This window comes from Neolamprologus multifasciatus, chromosome 20 (assembly GCF_963576455.1).
Source record: "Neolamprologus multifasciatus chromosome 20, fNeoMul1.2, whole genome shotgun sequence".
NCBI classification, from domain to species: Eukaryota; Metazoa; Chordata; class Actinopteri; order Cichliformes; family Cichlidae; genus Neolamprologus; species Neolamprologus multifasciatus.
In genome coordinates this window covers 13,680,933-13,701,928 of record NC_140458.1, presented here as the reverse complement: position 1 = coordinate 13,701,928, position 20,996 = coordinate 13,680,933, and the positions used below count along the sequence as shown (strand labels likewise).

The 20,996-nt window shown below is 40.8% G+C and overlaps 2 protein-coding genes across 17 annotated transcripts in view; one reads left to right on the top strand and one right to left on the bottom strand.

The window, feature by feature from the left end:
* Positions 1 to 12,369, top strand: part of LOC146494604 (membrane-associated guanylate kinase, WW and PDZ domain-containing protein 1-like) — a 100,570-nt gene extending 88,201 nt beyond the window's left edge. For 14 of the 16 annotated variants that reach the window (XM_085144722.1, XM_085144717.1, XM_085144715.1 and 11 more), the window contains 8 exons: positions 630 to 825; positions 960 to 1,262; positions 3,874 to 4,077; positions 5,245 to 5,329; positions 6,500 to 6,560; positions 7,344 to 7,487; positions 7,623 to 7,761; positions 9,239 to 12,369. In XM_085144722.1, coding sequence (XP_085000848.1) covers positions 630 to 825; positions 960 to 1,262; positions 3,874 to 4,077; positions 5,245 to 5,329; positions 6,500 to 6,560; positions 7,344 to 7,487; positions 7,623 to 7,761; positions 9,239 to 10,344 — 2,238 coding nt within the window. In that variant the 3' untranslated portion in view covers positions 10,345 to 12,369. Of the gene's footprint in view, positions 1 to 629; positions 826 to 959; positions 1,263 to 3,873; positions 4,078 to 5,244; positions 5,330 to 6,499; positions 6,561 to 7,343; positions 7,488 to 7,622; positions 7,762 to 8,310; positions 8,403 to 9,238 lie in introns of all 16 variants that reach the window. The other 2 variants (XM_085144730.1, XM_085144719.1) reach the window with 2 other exon arrangements.
* A 2,608-nt stretch (positions 12,370 to 14,977) lies between these two features.
* Positions 14,978 to 16,481, bottom strand: LOC146494603 (rhodopsin). The gene has a single exon (XM_085144731.1). It carries the CDS (start codon positions 16,384 to 16,386, stop codon positions 15,322 to 15,324), a length of 1,065 nt encoding a protein of 354 aa, XP_085000857.1. The 5' UTR covers positions 16,387 to 16,481; the 3' UTR covers positions 14,978 to 15,321.
* Between the last annotated feature and the right edge of the window lie 4,515 nt (positions 16,482 to 20,996).

Below are 20,996 nucleotides of genomic sequence, written 5' to 3'. Positions count from 1 at the left end.
TACTAAATGCTCTGTTCCCTAACAGTTTCTTTGCTTCATTAGTTTCCGCTGTGTTTTACATTTCCTGTGCCTCTTTCAGTCTGCCTTTAAACCAAATAGCAGAAAGATCTAATGCATCACTCTCTCTCTTTAACTGGAGCTGTTGCTCTCTGGAGATTTGTATAGATAGCTTGTTAAGAACAGCAAAGGCCTTATCCACCATTCCTTCTGGTTGTGTGCCATATATTTGTCTTAAAGAAGGTTTCGAGAAGACGAATGGATGGCAGATAGTGAAATAAAATCGCAGCAGGTTTCAGGTCTGCCCCACAGGAGTTAGTACTTGTTGTTTGTGCCAAACATGCTGCATGGTATTTGTGCACTTGTTTCTGGCAGACCTGTGTACTCTCCCACACAATGCCTAGAGCACACTTTCTCCACCGCCCCAATAGGCTGCACCGGCCTTTTTGGTTTTTCCTGTGTCAGCCACAAATACTTTGAAGTACTGAAACGGGAAACTTTGAAAAGCTGCTGTATAAATCACACAGATTCAGTGCGGTGTGTCTTGAATGATCTTTTGTTTTTTAAGCTAATGCAATTAATCTGTAGCAATACATTTACATCATGCATTTGATGTGCTTTCCCTTTGGCAGATCTACATAGGGCATATAGTAAAGTACGGGGCAGCAGATGAGGATGGTCGCCTGCGGTCGGGCGATGAGCTCATCTGTGTGGACGGCACAGCAGTAGTGGGCAAGTCTCACCAGCTGGTGGTGCAGCTGATGCAGCAGGCCGCCAAACAGGGTCATGTCAACCTCACTGTCAGACGCAAGAGCCCTGGATATGGAGGTGAGGAAAGTTTTAGATAAAACTTAAGCGTGTGCATTCATGCACGACTCGCGCACAGTCACATGTATTTTATGCAAATATATCACACGCTTCTTGCTTGAAATGTAGTCTGTTCTCACTCCCCTCATCCCAAGTTTCAAAAGGAGAAGGTGATGTCCCTCCATCACCAGCATCCTCCCACCACAGCAGCACCCAGGCACCGAGTCTAACAGAGGGCAAGCGAACCCCCCAGGGGAGCCAGAACTCACTCAACACTGTCAGTTCTGGAAGTGGATCTACCAGCGGCATCGGCAGTGGTGGCGGAGGAGGCAGCGGTAGCGCAGTAGTGCCGGCCTCCCTGCAACCGTACGATGTGGAGATCCAACGAGGAGAGAACGAAGGATTCGGTTTTGTCATCGTGTCATCAGTTTCCAGGCCCGATGCTGGAACCACCTTTGGTAAGCGAGGCAGACTGAGCTGCAGCTAGTTGAGATTGACAGCGACTTCAATTCAGTCTGACAAGAGAAATTATTTTGTTTACTATAGCCCGGCTCTGTCTTCAAAGCTACAGACAGTTCAATTTAGACATTAATCAGATTTAACAGTTTGATTGTTCGGGCATTTGTAATTTGAATTGGTGCAAGTGATGTTTTCATCTTCTTCTATCCTTATGTCTCTGTCATTAATTCACTTTCTGGCTGTGAGCAGGATGGGCAAAAAATTCAAAAATAAGCAAAATTCCAGTCATGATCATATACAAACGCACACGTGTGTATGCCAGTGACTATTAAGAATGTACTGAAATTATTATAATGAGTAAATGACGGAATAAATGGAAACTTCTGTAATTAAAAAAAGCACCGAACAGCATCTTGTGCTCAATTTAGTTTATAGATTATCCTCCGATCACCAGCTTCAGAGACAAAAACAGTGTATACCCAGAATTACTGCATTTTGAGGGCAAGAAAAAAATACATCAACCTTAGTACGTTCTAGTGTGTGTGTGTGTGTGTGTGTGTGTGTGTGTGTGTGTGTGTGTGTGTGTGTGTGTGTGTGTGTGTGTGTGTGTGTGTGTGTGTGTGTGTGTGTGTGTGTGTGTGTGTGTGTGTGTGTGTTTTCTTTATTACAACTAAAGCCAAAACAGTTCATGCCAAAGAAACTGACAGGTGGTACATGAAACTGCTTCCAGCAAAACACCTCCATACAAAGTATGAAAGCACTACAAAGTTAAATGATTGACGCTATCTCCTGGCAGAATTAACATATTTTTTTTATATTTACCACTGAGTTTTCCCTGCTTATACACAGCAGGGGGGAGGTGTTTAACAGGAGGGTGCTTAATGCCACAGACTGAGGTCACAGACTCTCATAAGCTTAAGGATAAAGGAACCCTTCGTGTGCGAGTGCACTCTCTCAGGATCGAACCGGCTGCAGCTTTATCACAAACGCCATATTGATGCCTCGGAGGTGCCCTCACCACTTCATTCAGCATGTAATTGAAATATACTCGGCACAGTCCATAGCTGTCCGTACCATTTATGTATCGCAGCAAAAAAGCAGAATCACACGTATTAACGTGAGGCAGGCACTGATGAGGAATTGTAGACGTCCTTGAACAAATTTGGTATTAACCTCTGAGTGATGAATTTCAAACATGAATGTCATAGCAAGGTCCCCTGTGTAGCAGCCATTATGATGATGTACTATGGTCTGTCATAGGCATAACACAAGAATGGATGACGCGTTACCCATGCTGAGTGCCTGGGGAATATTTCATTGATCCCACAGGCTGAGGGCGTCGCTCTGCAAAATGCGATGCAAGAATTAATGAGTTATTCATAATGACACCTGTGACGGTGCTAGTCAACAACCACGTCTAGACTACTTCTACTTTTGAGGTGCCTGTTTTTGCTGCTTCCTCGCTGTGCTCCCCCCTTCTCTGCTCTGTCACTATTCCTCTCGGGAAAATGAGATGAATTGACTTTGTGCTTTCACTCACTGATCTAGGATCACGCTGTAGCATCCTGCACTCACTGCTCTAATGGATTCTAACCATGTGGGACACGAGCTGAAATCTGAAAGAGGAATGTGTATTACTAAAAAAAAAAAGCCCAAACAAAAATAAAAACATGGCATGACATTGCTGCAAGGATTCTTCCAGGAGGCTAGATGGGTTTTTTTTTTAAAGCCCTAGTGGAGAAAATAGAGCAATTTCAGTTGATTCTGTCTCCCATACCTCAGTGATGCATAAATCACTTTGCACGAGTCCATTTGCGCCCCCCCCCCCCCCCCCCCCCCATTTCCTACCCCCATGATCTGGGGGTTAGTGTTGTGCTTAACAGATTGGGTATTAAATCCTTGACACACCCTGTCCAATATTTCATTTTTTAGATAGACTGACAGAATACAACTGCATTTTTTTTTTTAATCGAGACACAAGAAGGGTAAACTAAGGTGATGTAATAAATATGGATGCCGCAAAAAATACTGGAGGGAAAAGTGTCGTGAGCAGCGGAGATAAAGGGAAAAACATGGAGGGAGGGTGAGAAGAGCTGGAGATCCCCTGAGTCTGTTCAAAGCTTCTGTGTAAACGAGACGTGCAGTGTTGAAAACTGTCAATCTGCTGCTTCAAGTATTTCTTGCAGCATTTGCACCGACTAAACTCCAACTGCAGTATACTCTGAACATCTACATATCCAAATTCATCTGATTTCGGAGCTGGTCAAGCTCACTTAGTTGAATATCTAACAGGAGTGGTGCTCCACCTGCTTCACTGCTCATTGATTACCACATCGCCTGCATTGTCCCAAAGAGCCTGTAGATTATATTGTTCTCCTCATACTTTACAGTGCATATGTATTTTTTAACAGGTCTTCAGCTTTATTGGTTTTCTGTGGGTGAACTGCAATGATTTGCATAATTAACCTTTCTTCGTTCTTTCTCCCTGTTTTCTTTCCCTCTTCTTTTTTTTCCAAACTATAAATCGATACAACCAATCAACACAATCGAACAAATCATCATGACGTGCAAAATGTACACACAAAACAAACATGTTTATTAACACAAAAGCTGGAAATGCTTGTGTGGCCATGCCCCACAAAATAGGACGCATCATTGAGGGCAGCCCGGCGGACCGCTGCGGGAAGCTGAAAGTCGGGGACCGAATACTGGCCGTTAACGGCTGCTCCATCACCAACAAGTCGCACTCTGACATCGTCAACCTGATCAAGGAAGCCGGGAACACAGTCTCGCTCAGGATCATCCCCGGTGATGGTAAGGCGTGCGATGGCTTCCAGCCTCACGATGGCTGTTTCATAATGCAGTGACTTATTCATGGTTGTGGTGGGAAGCAAAGGGCACTGACTCTGTTCACAGGCGAGAGCACTTTTCACGAGGGTGTGAACCCTCGTCTCCTGAAAGTGAGTCACTGAGTAGGAGTAAGGTGAAGTTGCCCCCAGAAACTGAGTTTCGTTCCACCCCCCGAGTTTCTGGTTTATTTTATTTTCTGGATTTGATGTCACTTTTAACGGATTAAAAACACTGCTCACATTTAATCAAGTGCTTCCTGATGGTGTTAAGCTCTTCAGCTTAGCCTAGAAAAAGAAACGGAACTGCACAATATTGCAGCACAAGCAGTTTGTGACTCAAAGCTCTACGTTTTGGCAAAAATATGTCAAGCGCTGACACAAAGTGCATGTTAAAGACTGAGCCATTGGTCAGCTCATGCAGACATCGCAAAGAGCCACGCAGCTACATACTCCGTAGAGACATAAAATGAAGCTTAATGAAGATGGGAGGTGACAGAGGTGGGAACAAACTCCCACGCGCACATGTTCAGCAACTCACAGGCTTGTGCATGAAAAATCACAAGGCAAAGTTTGGTAGTGTGGCTTTAGAAAGCCCTGTGCCTCAGAGAAAGTGAGAGGTGGCTGCAAGGAAGTCGTATTTCTTTAAGTAATGAGGTAAGTAGGCATGAGTGAGTAAGGAGTCTAAGACAAATGAGTCAGGCTGATGTTCTTGCAGACAGAGCTGTACTCCTATTAGTGGCGCGGGTAACTTATACATGTGCTGCTTGTTTGTGATACAACAGAAAAGCAAGGAAAGACAGTCATTCTTGCTCTTATTATTTTTTTTTGCCCTCCTGGAACAACGGCTAAATCAAAATGATACATGTCATTTTTTTTTCTTTTCCTTTAATGCTATTTTTCTTTCGTGCAGTGGGGCCAGTGTTGCACATGAGTAAATGGCAAATGACAGCATCACAGGCAGTTAGCATCAGGTTGAATAGAACTGCCTGTGGGTGGTTCAGGGGACTCTTGTAGACTAACATTTTGTTTTCCAGAGTATCTTTTTAAAACGCAGCTACAGGCAAATGCATTTAACAAAAGTAGTCACTTTGTTTTATATTGTTTATCTCTTTATTGTATTTTCTCTTTTCAGAATCTTCCAATGCTTCTCTGCTGACAAACGCTGAGAAGATCGCCACTATCACCACCACACACACACCTCAGTCTGCAGACTCCCGGTAGGTGACGATGTGTGTTTTTTTGTTGTTGTTGTTGTTGTTGTTGTTGTTTTTTTAAATTTCCACGAATAAAAATCATCTTTAAAGAGTGCACACCAATCAGACTTGTCTTATGTCACCAAAACAGCATTATAATGTTACTGTTAAACTAAAGAAAAGCGGATGGAGATTGTGGCATGTCCAAAGTTTATGTAAACATGCGCAAAATGTGATCTTGCTTTGTTTGAAATGGTTGATTGAAAGACTGGGCCTGCAACTACTTGCTGTCTTCAGACTTGGGAGCATAAAGACAGCAATAATAAGACAAGTCAGTGTCTCACTCTGCTACTGGTTTGCAGTTAAAAGGAGTTAAGTTGGCAATTACAAGTAATCCTTTTGTGATAATACAGCAGTTAGCTGTGATAAATCATTGAAGATTTAAAATCTGTTGCCATCTGTTGCAGCTCTGATTACAGAGAAATTCACATTAACTACTTATATTCACAGTCAAGCCAGAGCCTTGTAGATTTGGGGCTAAAAAATAGAAGTTCTTCCACAAAGATTGACGTAGTTTCTGCACAGTGGCAATTAAACTGCAAAAATGACATCGTCACTAAGCGGACTTTTGCAAACAACTCATTACTGATTCAATTTTAATTTATTTATATAGCACCAAATCACAACAACAGTCGCCTTAAGGCAAAGACCCTAAAATATTAGAGAGAAACCCCAACAATCAAACAGCAAGCACTTGGTGACAGTGGGAAGGAAAAAACAAAACAACCTTTTAACCGGAAGAAACCTCTGACAGATTCAGACTCGGGCCCGGGTTGCCAGAGACATGGGACAAAAGGCAGACTGTGAACAAGAGCCAATCTCAGGGCAAATAGTTGTCCCAACTATTTGCACAGCCAAACAGCCAAATCATGAAATTCAAAGCAAACAAAGAAAAAAAAGAAGCAAAAATTAGACTTAAGAGGGCCTAGACGCTGAGTAAAGAGAAAGTTATCTACTGGGTCACGCGTGCAGTAACAGTATGTAGGTGGCAGAATATTGCACTGTAATGAGATAATGTTTCACTTCACCTGACAGTGGTTTCACTGTTGTGGCAAATGATGTAGCCATAAATACAGCATAATATCTATGCATTACATGTATTAACAGGTTGTTGTTGTTTTTTTATAACCCAAGGAATAACCCAAAGTCAAAAGGAGCTCCACCTCCTCCTCCCACACAATCTCTGACCACACAGGTAAGAATGGATTTTTCATCCATAGTTAATGGTCATCACCATTTTACTTCAATCTATCAGTAACATGCAGTAAGATATGCTACAGTTATTATCAAAGGGAAATAAAAGGATCGTTATGGCCACAATAGAATCTTCCACTCCTCTGTGGAATGTCACCTTAATGTATTTCCACTACTTGTCAGCTGAAAAGTAGGTCATACTGTAAAATTAGTGGATAGTGGTTTTAAGGAAAATGAGGAAGAAAATGAGAAGAGCCCCTACACATGTGTGATGCATTACAAAAAGCAGGCAGTGGCACCACGCTATTTTCTGATCAATAGATGGCAGTAACATGCCAGCATGTGCTGTAATATTCCATTTCAGGCCAGAAGAGGGAGGAAGACAAGCGCAAGTAAACATGGGGGGGGGATGATATGTACCACATGTGGATGGTATAAATATTTTTGTGTCAAATATTCAAATAATCCTTATTACATACAGATACCCCTCCCCATACACACACTACCATATTCTTCCATGTGCTGGAAGATTCCATAAAAGGTTTTGGGTCCAGCCCTTGCGGTGCCCTTCCCTCAGTGATCTGTACCCAGCTCACAGGCTCATGCATCATTAATTATTCATGCATTTGAAGGTATTGCACTGCCATTGACACTTTGAGTTTTTTCTGGGACAGGGCTTGATTAGCTCTTAAGTTTGAAATCACCTTTCGACTCTTTGAACTATGGATTAGTCACTCTGGTGTCTCTGTGACTTTCTCTTTGTCAACCCTTTTCTATCTTTTAGGATGCAGAGTTCTACTCTGTGGACCTCGAGCGAGACAGTAAAGGTTTTGGCTTTAGCTTGAGAGGCGGCCGGGAGTACAACATGGACCTATATGTGTTAAGACTAGCAGAGGACGGGGCTGCTGTAAGAAATGGCAAGATGAGGGTAAGAATCTGGGTTCTTTTATTTTGATTCTCTGTCAAAATACATTTTCATGTACTAAATTTCTTTTTTTGCACAGTGTCGATGAAGCCCTACCTTTAGCCAGTTGCCACAGTAACATGGCCTCTCTGTTTTCAGGTGGGAGATGAGATTTTGGAGATTAATGGTGAGAGCACAAAGAACATGAAGCACTCACGTGCCATCGAACTGATCAAGAATGGTGGTCGGAGGGCACGGCTCGTCCTCAAACGGGGAGATGGATCTGTACCTGAATATGGTAGGTAAATGCATTATGGTGTGGCGCTGAAACTCATCAATGTCACTGCTGAACCGCAGGCTAAAGTTTCTTATCTTTGTAGTGCACCAGAAAAACTTTATATTCCTTTAAAATGATCTTCAGCTGCATTGCTAACCTAACTGATAAATGTTTAACAGGAAGACATGGTCAAAGTGTGATTAATATGTAACAACCTGTCATTTATTGTTTATCCACAAAACTGATCTTTCAAATATATATTTGATCTTATATTGCACAGATTTCCTGTGTAGGATTATTTTTCTTATTGTCAATCTACTGTTATTTGCTGGGTCAACTGGGATTTTAATTTTCTGACACTTTCTTTTACCCTCAGATTGTTTTCTTTTGATGCTTTATAAAGAGTTTGTGTCAATATTCTTTTGTCTTTGACAAAAAATAACTTCCTCTCTCTTATAAGATGTACTGTAAAACAGCCTCTTGTCTGTTTTATTTGTTTTCTCCTCTCTGCTCCTCCTCCTTTCTCTCTCTGATTGTCTCTCGTTGCTGGGCTCTTCCTCCTCTCTCCAGCGATGATGGCTCCTCATCTCGCTGTTGGTACAATGAGAAATGACAAGATGGGAGAGCCCTGTTTCTACCTAATGGGCCAAAATCAGACAACGGTTTGTAGCCAAAAGTCTGTCCCACCCCACTTTCCCTGTCACCGTTTTCCTTTCAGTTATATTCACCCCTTCTTTCAGCCCATACCACCCTGCATCCCACTGTGTGTGCGTGTTGGCGTGAAGACCTGTTGACGTTGTATACAAGCTTTGTCAGCCTCATTTAACCCATGTTATTCAACTTCTGTATGCATATGATATCCCTCCCCATGTGCCAGCTTCAGACCAGACATTTATTAATGGGACTAATTTAATTCAACTCGTCATCACACGCTGCTGCCACCTGCAACCTGTCTGTTTTGGGGGGGTTGGCAGACTTTCAGCCAAACAGTTTTTTTTGTTTGTTTTTTTTGCTTTGTTCTTCCAATTAATGTACATTAAACTCATTGTTTTATTTTGAATGATTTCCTAGGTGCCTGCTGTGTTATCGATAACCCCCTGCCCTACACTTGCTGATGTGTTGCACCTGCTGTTGTTGCCGAAGTCACCTTGTGTTTTAACCTGCAGCCCTTATAGTGAAACCATATTGAAATCATGTATAACTTCAATGCATTTTTTGTGTGCAGATGTGTTAAAGTGTTACACATCAGCTTACATTAGCCGGATTTATTCTAAGAATAAATGCAGCAAATGGAAGTATACCAGTATGCATGATTTCCATCAGTATCTGCATTGATTTTTTTTGTTTGTTTGTATCATGTCAATGCAAGAGCTCAAATCAGCCAACAAGGAAAATCATGTCTGCTGATCGCAATTAATTTCACGTTTTTGATTTTTCTTTTTTTTTCTTTCCGATACTTGTTGAAAAGATATTTCCCGTTCTTTCTCCCCTCCTGCAGACGGCAGCAATGACGGGCACCCTTCCGCACCCGGGGCACAAAACACTCCGGAAGTGAGAACGCTGCCACCCAAAAGCCGATATCACACCTCATTGGAGTCCAGTTATCCACCAGACCTTCACAAACCATCACGCCAGGAGGAGGCTGTGCGTGGCCGAGACATGGACAGGAACAGGGACAGGGATGGGTCAAATCAGATGGACTACCAAGGCTGGCAATTTAAACCCCATCATCATCACACCTGGAATAACAATCACAGTCAAAGTTTCCCCAGACAGCAGTCTCCTGACAACAGCAACAGCAGTAGCAATGGCAACAAGAAGGGCCGGGGCCGCAAAGTCAAGAAGTCTGAGTCGGAGAGCGGCATCTCTAAACTCCTAAAGACTCTGAGGAAGGACAACTCGGGGAAAAAAGCTGCAGCTGCCGAGAAACTGAGGGAGCGAGAGCTCTCAAATAGCAGTTCTACTCTGGACGGGAGATTTCGTCCGCAGCGCCGTGGCTCCCTCGACCGCTCACCAACCCGAAAGCGCGCCTCGTCCCCTGATCACCGGCGGGCCAAATCGATGGACCGCAGGGCAGAGCGAGCACATCGCGACCGTACACCTGAGAGGTATTACGATGATGGAGGGTTCCTCGCAGTCACCCCCGATCGGAAGTACAATGAGCGGAGGCTCCTCAAGGACTCACAGATGACTGGGCAAGTCAGGGAGTTTACCACCCCCGAGCGCACCAACAACAAAGGGGATTCCTTTTCTCAAGCTAGGGGCCGCACATACGACAGAGCCACAAAGAACGGCAACCTTCTGCGAGACTCTTCATCGGAGAGGAGAGAGGAGAGACATCGGACAAACGGGAAAATTGAGAGACTGTACAGAGTTGAGCGGGACTCTTCCCCTGATAGCACCTACAGCCGGGATGAGTTGAACTATGCAGCCGCACCAGGACTAAAAGACTACTACAGCATGATGAAGAACAACGCTGCACACAATAACGCTGCCTTCAACAACACCGGCCACAACAATAACGCAGTAGGCCGCAGCCCGAACCAGCTCCCTGAGCCCAAGAGAAGGCTGTACAAAGAAAGCCCGAAAGACCTCAGCATCTAGAGCAGAGCAGAGATCCCCCTCACCACTCTCTCTATCTGTGCAAACTATGTACCATACACTGGAATTGGACTTCTAAGGATACTAACTCTCGTGCTTTATTTGGTCGAATGGTTTGATTTGATTAACTTTACTACTTGTGATCCCATCCAGAGATTCATAAAACAGCAGGAGTACAATCCTATCAGTTCACACTGTTTTTGTCATTGTTTTGGTTATTTTGAGCATAACAAAGGTTGTTGTACTATAGTAAAGGTATTGTATGTGCCTGCATATGAAATCAGTGATATTGCTTTTTTTGTAGGCATTGCTGACTCTAAATATTTGTTCCCTCAGAGGTATGAAACATGCTTCCAATTGTGGTAACTACTAAGCTTGTTTTCAACTTGTTTTTAGATGTCTTTATCCATTCCTGAATTGCTTAAAAAAAAAAAAAAAACTATAGCACAAGACACTGGTGGTTCACGAGAACTGTGAAAATGGACTTTGCAAAAATCTAAATGTTAAGATTTGATGGTGAAACTAGAATGATAATTAGATAATTAATATATGACATTTTTGCATTTGCTCACTATTTATTTTTGATTCGGCACATATCTCCAGTAAGAGTCATTCGATCTTTTATTAAGGACCAAGGTAAAAGTATACGATGGACTTGGAAATGCATGCTGAGGCAGTGTAACCTCTTTTGCCTAAATACACGCTTCCAAAACTCTAACGAATTATGTGAAAATTGGCAGTGCTATTATTAGATTCCCCCTGGAGAAGGATTGAGGAAAAAACTGTGTACTGATGCGATGGGAAAGGAGCTCGACTCGCTTTCAGCTACAGGCAACAATGTTCTCTGTTGTGGAAAAATGTAATTTCACCTTACACAAGTCTGCATTATGCCATAATACCAGCCGAAGCTGCCATGAAATATGATTTTTTAGATATGCCAAAAAAAGTAAATAAATATGTAAATTATCCCTGTGCAAGATGCATGTGTAAATTAAAATGTAGTGTGATCACTTTATTTGATGGGTCTCAGTGAGAATAATTGATAAAGGAACATGCACTGTAATCCCACAGTAACTTTAAGCCCTGTCCTCATGTTTATTACAAGCACGTTTGTGCACCGACCACCTCCTGGGTACAGAGGCGCAGAGCCGATGTGGTTACGTGTGTCGGTAACATGGAGATTCCCGGTACAGGGGACAACTGATCTGCCATGCTGAGCCATGCTGTCATGCCACTGGAATCTGACTGCTGCTTTTTACTGTTGTTTTGTGTGTATTCTCTGTTTTATGTTTCATTTACAAACTAAAAATATATTGGGAGGAGGGGGGAGAACCACAACAAATGCATTGTTTAATCACCATTGTCACCATGGTACTGTATTTAACAAAAAAGAAGCGCATCTGAGAAGTGTTGGCCATCACCTGTAAAGATTTTTTTTTTTCTCCAATGTAACTACAAGGAACCTGTGGAGGAATAAAATGTTGCCTTTTTCTTGTACAAAAGAGAAATTTATGAAAACCCTCAGCAGTGAGGAATGTGACATTGTGTTTATATCTCTGAAGTGGACCTGATGATTTGTGGGGAAATATGTTGATTTACTCTGGATCAGGTATGTAAAGACATTTTAAAATGAAAGACTGTATGTGGTCAATCAGAAACTGTTTAATGGTTTGAATCTCTCTCAATGGTTAGCCTGCCTTTGTATTATAAAGCACTTGTATGCAGTCTGTGTTCTTCAAGCATTATTTCTCGCAACGTGCTCCAGACATAATGCTGTCTCTGTGTTGATAAAAGCAGTACATGTATATGGGCCAATCTTTTTTATATAACTATGCATATATAAATACTACATTGTTCATAGCTTTATTTGACCCATGAAGCTATACATAACATTAGTCAAAGTACAAGTAGATGTGGACTTATCCAGCTTCTTTCCTTGAGATGGATTACAATGTATATGTAGCTATCAAAAGAAGTCTGTGAATGCTATTTTTATTATCAAATAAAGTTTTCCATACAAATTCAAAAGGATTTCTTTTTTATATGCCTGACTGCACATCTCAGGATAAGCTTTTGCGTTTGTTCAGGTTTTTTGATCACGTCGCTGGTCGTGGTTTTGATGTGCAAGTTTAGAGACTGGCAACTGGAAGAAAGAACAATGGTGATTGTACAGTCACTGGCCACTTCTTTAATAATAATAATGGATTGGATTTATATAGCGCTTTTCAAGGCACCCAAAACGCTTTACAATGCCACTATTCATTCACTCTCACATTCACACACTGGTGGAGGCAAGCTACAGTTGTAGCCACAGCTGCCCTGGGGCAGACTGACAGAAGCGAGGCTGCCATATCGCGCCATCGGCCCCTTGGGCCAACACCAGTAGGCGGTAGGGTAAAGTGTCTTGCCCCAAGGACACAACAACCAGGACGGAGAGGCCGGGAATCGAACTGGCAACCTTCCGGTTACAGATGCGCAGATGCTTTAGGTGCAGCTGCACAACTGCTCGCTTATGTGAACACACGAGAGCAACTCAATGGGTTTAGGAATGCACACATGGTCAAAACAACCTGCTGAAGTTCAAACTGCACGTCAGAATGGGAAATAAAGGTGACGTGGCATGGTTGTTTGTGCCAAATGGGTTGGTCGGAGTGTTTTAAAAACTGCTTATCTGTTGATCACACACATCTCTAAAAAAAATAAAAATACCTTCTTCAGAGGAGGAGAATGTGTCTACTGACTCCCACACAAAAAAAAACAAACATGTAAGATAGTAGTCATCGATGTGGGCCGTTAGTTATATTGCCTCATAGAGTTGCCTCATTCTTCTTTATCAACTACACTAGTAATTTCTGATCAGTTTTATCTGTGTAAAAAATACTGGGGGTACCCAGTGGTACCCATCAGCCTCCTAGTACAAACACCTATAGTATAAATTTGAAAAGTATAGGTGATTTCCTTCTCAACTTATCCCATTCACAAGACTTTCAGAAAACCTAACCTCTGGCGTTAAGATCAAGATCACTGTGATTCAAACGTAGAAGCGGAACAGATGGTATCAATCTGAATCTCAAACGTCACTTCGTTCTCAAGTTATTGCATTAACAAACTTGGGTGTCCACATTGTCTGCCTGTCTGCCTGGGAGGGTGACAACAACACCACATGAGCCTTTTATGGCTGAGGGGTAAAAAACTGAAGTTTACACAGATTGTCAGTGTCTGAAGGTTGTCTACTTATGTAAATGCTGAACACTGTGCAGAAAAGCAGGAAAAAGGCAAGTAGTTGTCCAACAGATCCACAGTCATAGGTTTCATGTCTTCGTTTTAATTTGTAACTCAAATGGGTAACTTGGAAAAAACAAAACAAAAACATAACATGCCAGCATGGATGCAAGGAGCTAACATGCTGTTATGGATGCTGTTTTAATACATTTGGACAATTTGGAACTGTGAAACAGATAAATACTCATTGTCATATAGGAATGAGTGTACCAGTTTAACAAATGTATTACACCACAAGGTAGTGTACGGTTTAGTTACCCTAAATTAACAGTACCAGTAAATAACCAAAATAACATTTTAAGTGTTTCTGTAAAAAACGAAATTTTATTTTTAATACTAAAATATCATTATTGCTGTTATCAATGAATTTACAATGTTTTTTTGTTTTTTTTTTAGTTATTTACTTGCAGTCCTGAACAGAAAAAATATTTTTAGTGATTGAATGTTGGTAATTGAATGCTTGAGTAATTTCTGATTTCTTAGAGAAGTCCAGTGTGCCAGCTCAAATTTGGCTTTAAATGTGTAAATTCAGTTTTATTATTATTATTAATAATAATAATAATGACTAATATTACTTTATTTTATGTTTCATTCTCCCCAAAGAGGAAGGAAATTTGCTCTGGACTCCAACTACAAGTTACCAAGAGCACAAGCATCACAATTAATTTTGTTCAGTAACGTATCTGTGATGCAAAAAGACCTGTGCTCATATTGTGCTCATGCAGTTCCACTGCACAAGCACCACGCTGTGTGTGTGTGTGTGTATAATACTATTGTTTATGTAATATACTATTATGCTATTAAAACATTAGAGTTTTATAAACCATTAAATATCAATACTCCTTATTAATACTAATTAGGTTTACGTGTAATAGAGTCTTGATTGATTCTTCCTTTCACACTACCTGTAATGTTTCCATTGAATTTGCATGAAGGTGTCACTTGGTTAGACTCATTTGGTCATCTAATAAATCTTTGTCAACCTTTACATAATGTGATTAATATCTATTATCAGATAAAGTTGTGTCTGGTGTCATGCATACTCACCGATAATAAGATCTTATAATGTTGTAATCTCTTTATTAGGCCAAGTTCTAAGCCTAAGGTGACCTGTGACTGAAATGAGATTATAGAGGCCACTTGTAAACACTAAGTACTAAGTTTTTGTGTACTGTTTCATCAAGTTTAACAGTAGATGAGCAGTAGTAACTGCAATAACAGCTCTAAAGTATAAACCGACTCAAGACATAAATGCATTCTGAATAGGTCATTCACATTTATTTATTTGATTAAATATACTACAATCATATGAACTTTGCCACCCAAACTGTAAGTAAAACATAAACAGGATGCGTCATTTGCAAAGTGCGTTTTATTTTACGTTGCCTTGATTACATGCCTCTACATTCAAAAATAAGCCAGTATCATATAGGATCCAACTGTGAAAGATTAGCATTTTTCCTTTTCCTCTCAGGAAAAAAAATCTTACCGATTGTTAAGTTGGATATTCTGTACATACAGGAACAACTCTGTAATGGGCTGACCTTTACTGCAACTGTCTTTAGGTTGAATCAATTCGTTTGTAAAAATACAAAAAGGAAATTATTTCTGTAGACATTAGCCTTCAGTAGTTTCCCTGGGGGAGCAGAAGTCTTCGTCTTGGATGGCGGATCACGGAGCCGTTGCTTGACACCCCTTTTATGCAGGAGACACAGAGCTGGAGGACACAGAGGAAGCCTCGGTCTTGGAGGCAGTAGTAGATGCTCCCTCCTCTTCTTCAAAGGGATTTTTCCCGCAGCACAAGGTGGTGATCATGCAGTGGCGGAACTGCTTGTTCATGCAGATGTAAATAATAGGGTTGTAGATGGCAGCGGCCTTGGCAAAGAAGGCTGGGAGGGTCATGAAGACTGGTCCAAATTCAGATCCCTGATGTGTGAAGATATACCAGGCCACTCCGGCATAGGGCAGCCAACATATCAGGAAGGAAATAACCATCATAATAACCATGCGGGTGACTTCCCTTTCAGCCCTCTGGGTGGTTTCAGACTCCTGCTGGGCAGCAGCAGCCTCCTTGACAGCACAGAGCAGGCGGCCGTAGCAGAAAAACACAATAGTGAGTGGAGTCATGAAGTGGCAGATGAACATGTAGATAACAAACGACTCGTTGTTGAAGCCTTCTGCACGTGTGTAGTAGTCGACTCCACATGAGCACTGCATGCCCTCAGGGATGTAACGAGACCAGCCGACAAGAGGGGGTACAGCGCAAGAACAGGCCGCTACCCAGGTGAAGGCCAAGCCCATAATAGCGTGGTTCTCCCCAAAGCGGAAGTTGCTAATGGGCTTGCAGACGACTAACCACCTTTCAATAGCAAGGACAACCAGTGACCAGAGACCAATCTCACCACCGAGGGTAGCAAAGAATCCTTCCAGATTGCAGCCAAGGCGACCTAGGACGAAGTAGCCATGCATAGAGGTGTAAATCGTTGTGGTGAATCCTCCAAACACCATGAAGAGGTCAGCCACCGCAAGGTTCAGAAGGATGTAGTTTAGTGGGGTTCGCAGCTTCTTGTGTTCAATGGTGACATAGAGAGTAAGGAAGTTGATGGGAAATCCAACAAGGATGAGAAAGAACATGTAGGCAGCCAGAGCAGCATAAGCTGCTGGGCTGACAAGGTAGTGCTGAGGGTATTCATAAGGATTCCGGACAATACCGGTGGTGTTTACCATAGGGACATAGAAAAAGGGTCCCTCTGTGCCATTCATGGTTGCGGCTTGTGGTCGCGATCAGCCCTTCAGAGGTGTTTCTTCTGGCTGTTTGGGAGAGTGATGGTACAAATGCTACAAATGGAACCAGGTGGCTACAGTCTGGCTTTTAAAGGCACACCTTGGATTATCACTTTCCCAATCTGTCAGCACAAACTGATTTAGGCCACAGTTAATAACTAATCCAGCCACCACTGCAAACATTAATGACCACTCATCAAGATATTAAGGTTACACCTGCTCACGTCTAACACAGCGCTATCCAGTGACTATATGTTTTGAAGCATGTTAACAACATTGTGTCTAGCAAGAAAATAAGCTTTTAGTGCACAGTCAGCTTTAAACCTACAACTGAGGGAAACTGATCAGTTCAGATGTCTCTTAATATCTCTGCAAGTCTCCTCCACATGGCTCAAAGTTATAAAGCTCTAAATTGGACTTTTTAGGGGATTTTCACTAATATGGACATCTTTTCCTGTGAGTTTTTAGCAGAAATCTATTTTAACTGTGTTAATTTAAGGTGCTTATGTTTAGCCAAAATATTAAACTTTCATTCAATATTAATTTGCATAGGGCTGCTAATGGATAGCATCTCTCTATATTAATCACATCCATTTACAAATTCAATTCCATCATCTAGTAAATTCCTGAATAATATTGACAAATATAGGCATTGCAGAATGCTTAATTTTAGACTCTTGATTAAATACTGGATGTTGATTTCATTTTATTCCATAGTTTTTTCTTTCTCCAACATAGTTTCCTGCAACAACTGCTAAACACTGGAGAGAGAAAATAATAAAGCATTACTATGATGCCAAAACTTACACTAAAGTAGTAATAGTAACTTCAAAGTTCATACAGTTTCATTACTCTCATGTGCTACCCAAAATCAAAGCAAACAAAAAAAAAAGACCAGGAAAGAAAAATAAAGTATCACATCTGAGTCCCACAGTATCCTACTGAGTGAGAGTGACCCTCGCAACATTAAATCCATTACAGGCTTGTGAGAGGAACACATCCATAAGCCCCAAATCTCTTTAATACAACACCCATTAGGAAAGTGCTGAGCTCTTTACCAACAGCTAAGATGGTCCACCACTCAGCAACATTACTGCCTCTGCTCTACATTCAGTATAGTACAGAAAAGCACAACTTAGAAAACAGTAATATATGAGATAAGAATACGTTATGAGAAAATTAAAAAGCCTTTTTCTTCATCTGCTGTCTTGGTCAGAAGATATAATCATTAATGCACATGAGGCAAAGACAAAGAGTGCTTTGTGTAAAAAAAATCCACTTGGTTACAACTAGAGTTAACATGTATGAACCCATAGATAATCCATAGATAATTAATCACTGGGCAAAAGTGTTGAGCAGTTCTTCAGGGCAATAGTTCTCAAGGCTTTCTGCAGCTCTTTCAAAGTTTTTCTTTGGACATTGGCTGCTTTCATACTCATTTTCTGTTTAATCTTGTATTCGACCATTTTCAGAGGAATCTTTTCTTTTTTAATTTTGTTTGCTTATTTCTAAAACACCGAGGATTCATTCAAACAATAAATAAGTAGGCTCAAACAAGAATATGTCCCATTTCCAATGTCTCAATCTCTAACAAGAGAGGCATAAAATAGTATTTTTGCACTGTGATGTGATTCCCAAAGAACTATTAGTTACTCTTAATCCAAAACTTGATGTCTTGACATGGTATGCAGCGCATCCTAAAAAAACACAACAGGAAACTGGGCAAGAGGAGGAAAAAACATGTTACAGGCTTAAAAAACTAGCTACAGCAGCATGCCCTTAAAAAAAAGGAAGAACTCCAGCAAAGACTTGACGCAGGACCTGGGAGATACAACTACACTCAAAAAATTAACTACTTGAATGGAAATTTAAAAAAAAGAAAGAAAAGGATTTCCATGTGATTAAATTGCTTTATTTTAGCTTTATGCAATTCTGGTACTGTATTCCAATTGGAGCCTATCCCAGCTGTCATAGTGAGAGAAGCAGCATACACCCTGGACAGGTTGCCAGTCTATGGCAGGGCTAACACAGAGAGACAGTCGACCATTTGCACTCACATTCACACTTCTAGGTAATTTAGAATCACCAATGAATCTAAGCTGCGTTGAATTTCATGCAGATCGTACATGATTTCATTACGTTTACCACAGAAACACGAAATTATTTTGTTCAACAAAAAAAATTCAAGAACAGAAAATACGTGTTATATAATATAAATTTGTGAGCTTGCCTATTAAGATTGCAGATCTTCTCATACTGAGCTGGTCTTTGGAATAAAATACTTATTTCTAGACTCTACTATCCTGTTCAGGGTTGCAGGACTGTGGATAATAGTCAGTTAAATGTGTAATCTTTCCAAAACACACACACACACACACACACACACACACACACACACACACACACACAAATAACAAGGGCATCTATCCAATTAAGGCAAGGCAAGGCAAGGCAAGTTTATTTGTATAGCACAATTCAACAACAAGGTGATTCAAAGTGCTTTACAGAGACATTAGAAACAAAAACAAATAAAAAGCATGATTTAAAATTGATTAAAACAAGCAAACAAACTAACTAACTAATTAACAAACAAACAAACAAACAAACAAACAAACAAAACAGTATATAAAATCAAAACAGATCAAATCAGAACAGTAGATAAAATCAGTAGTTAAAATGTAAGTTTTGAAATTTAAGCTTAAGTGCGGATTTGGTGCTTTTCAAATGCAGCTGAGAACAAGTGAGTCTTCAACCTGGATTTAAATAAACTGAGTGTTTCAGCTGATCTGAGGCTTTCTGGGAGTTTGTTCCAGATATAAGGAGCATAAAAGCTGAATGCAGCTTCTCCGTGTCTGGTTCTGACTCTGGGAACTGATAAAAGACCGGATCCAGATGACCTGAGGGATCTGGAAGGTTCATACTGGGTCAGGAGGTCACTGATGTATTTTGGTCCTAAACCATTCAGAGCTTTATAGACCAGCATCAGAACTTTAAAGTCTATCCTCTGACGGACAGGCAGCCAGTGTAAAGACCTCAGAACTGGACTGGCAAAGATTAATTAAGACTAATTAAGATTAGAATTAAGCAAAGATTCAAAACAAGTCTAGTATATTTATTCTGGTATGGTTTGAGGGAAAAAATGGTTTAAAAAAATGGCAACTGAATCTTCAAATCTTGAAGGATGGTCAGCAGAATTTTTGCTTCCTTAGCAAACTATGCTCTCTGGTGGATGATAACTGAAATTATTATGTGGATACAGAAGTGGATTCTGCATTCGATGATGACAAAAAGACACAGTGGAAACTGTATTTAGTGACTCAAGTACAATATCTGTTTAAGCAAAAATATTTTTGCAGTTTTGAGGTTCACAAACATGAGCTGAAATTCATCATCGTACAAGGCAAGCCAGATTAAATGAAAACTGATAGTATTTCTACTGAATGATGCATGTGTCTTAAAACAAATCCATCTTACACCACAAACACGGTGTTGTTCTGTCCCATATAAAATACATCATCCAAACATCCATAGTGTGAGTTAGTCATGGGAAATTACCTCCTAAGCTCAACAATTCAGATTTAAAGGATGGAAGCATGGTGTTCATGACCCAGTAACAGTACAAGAGCTGTGCAGTGGCTTAAACAAAGCAGGTTTATGAGGAATATTATTAAATAGAATCTCCAAAATTATGAGAAGGTTTAATATGAAGCCATTTTTAAGGCAATGATGCCAAATGAGTTTGACCAGCTGATCAACCCAATGGATCCACTCTCTTTTCCCCAGTACCGTGAATCCTTGTTCCATAACGGTGGTAATGATTGATTGTAAATGATTGCGCTTCATTAGCATTGGGGCGCATTATGTTATCAGCACTTGTGACTTAGATAAAAATCAGAGCACGTTTTCTAGAAATCTGGACCCAAAACTAAACGGTACCAATCAAAGAATAAACTGATAAAATAAACTGCAAAACCATAATAAACTCAAAACTGGGTCAAAGACCAGGGACCATTACACACTGTGTACAACAAACAATACATCTTCTGGTTTTGAATTGTTTGTTCAATAACAAGCCACACAAGCCATTGCCATGCACTGTAGCCCCTAATTTTTCACACTGTGCTGTGTGAATGAAATGCATGACACATTTGTACCGGACTAATCTTTAACCTGCCACCTCTTCGATGGCACAATTAGTGCCAATGTGATAATACCACAGGAAATGACTCAATGAAACAAACTTGAAACATGAATACTCGTGATCTAAAGATGATTGCGTAAAAAAGTGTAGTTGCAACACTAAAAAATAAATAAATAAAAATCACATATTGTTGTATAAACAGCTAAACTGAGCTAGTGAGTATCCTATGTCTACACACTCTACAGGGACAGCTCCATCACCTAAATCACATGGAGTATTTCCAGTAGTAACTTAAAGTAGTTATTGTAAAATGTTATATAGTGGCCTATTAGTGCCTAATAATCAAAAGACCCCTGATTTGATCTCTGGAGGAGGTGCGAATCACTTCGGACTTCGGCATCAGGAAGTGGAACTACCTACTGTGGTGATCCCTTGTGAACAAGGGAGC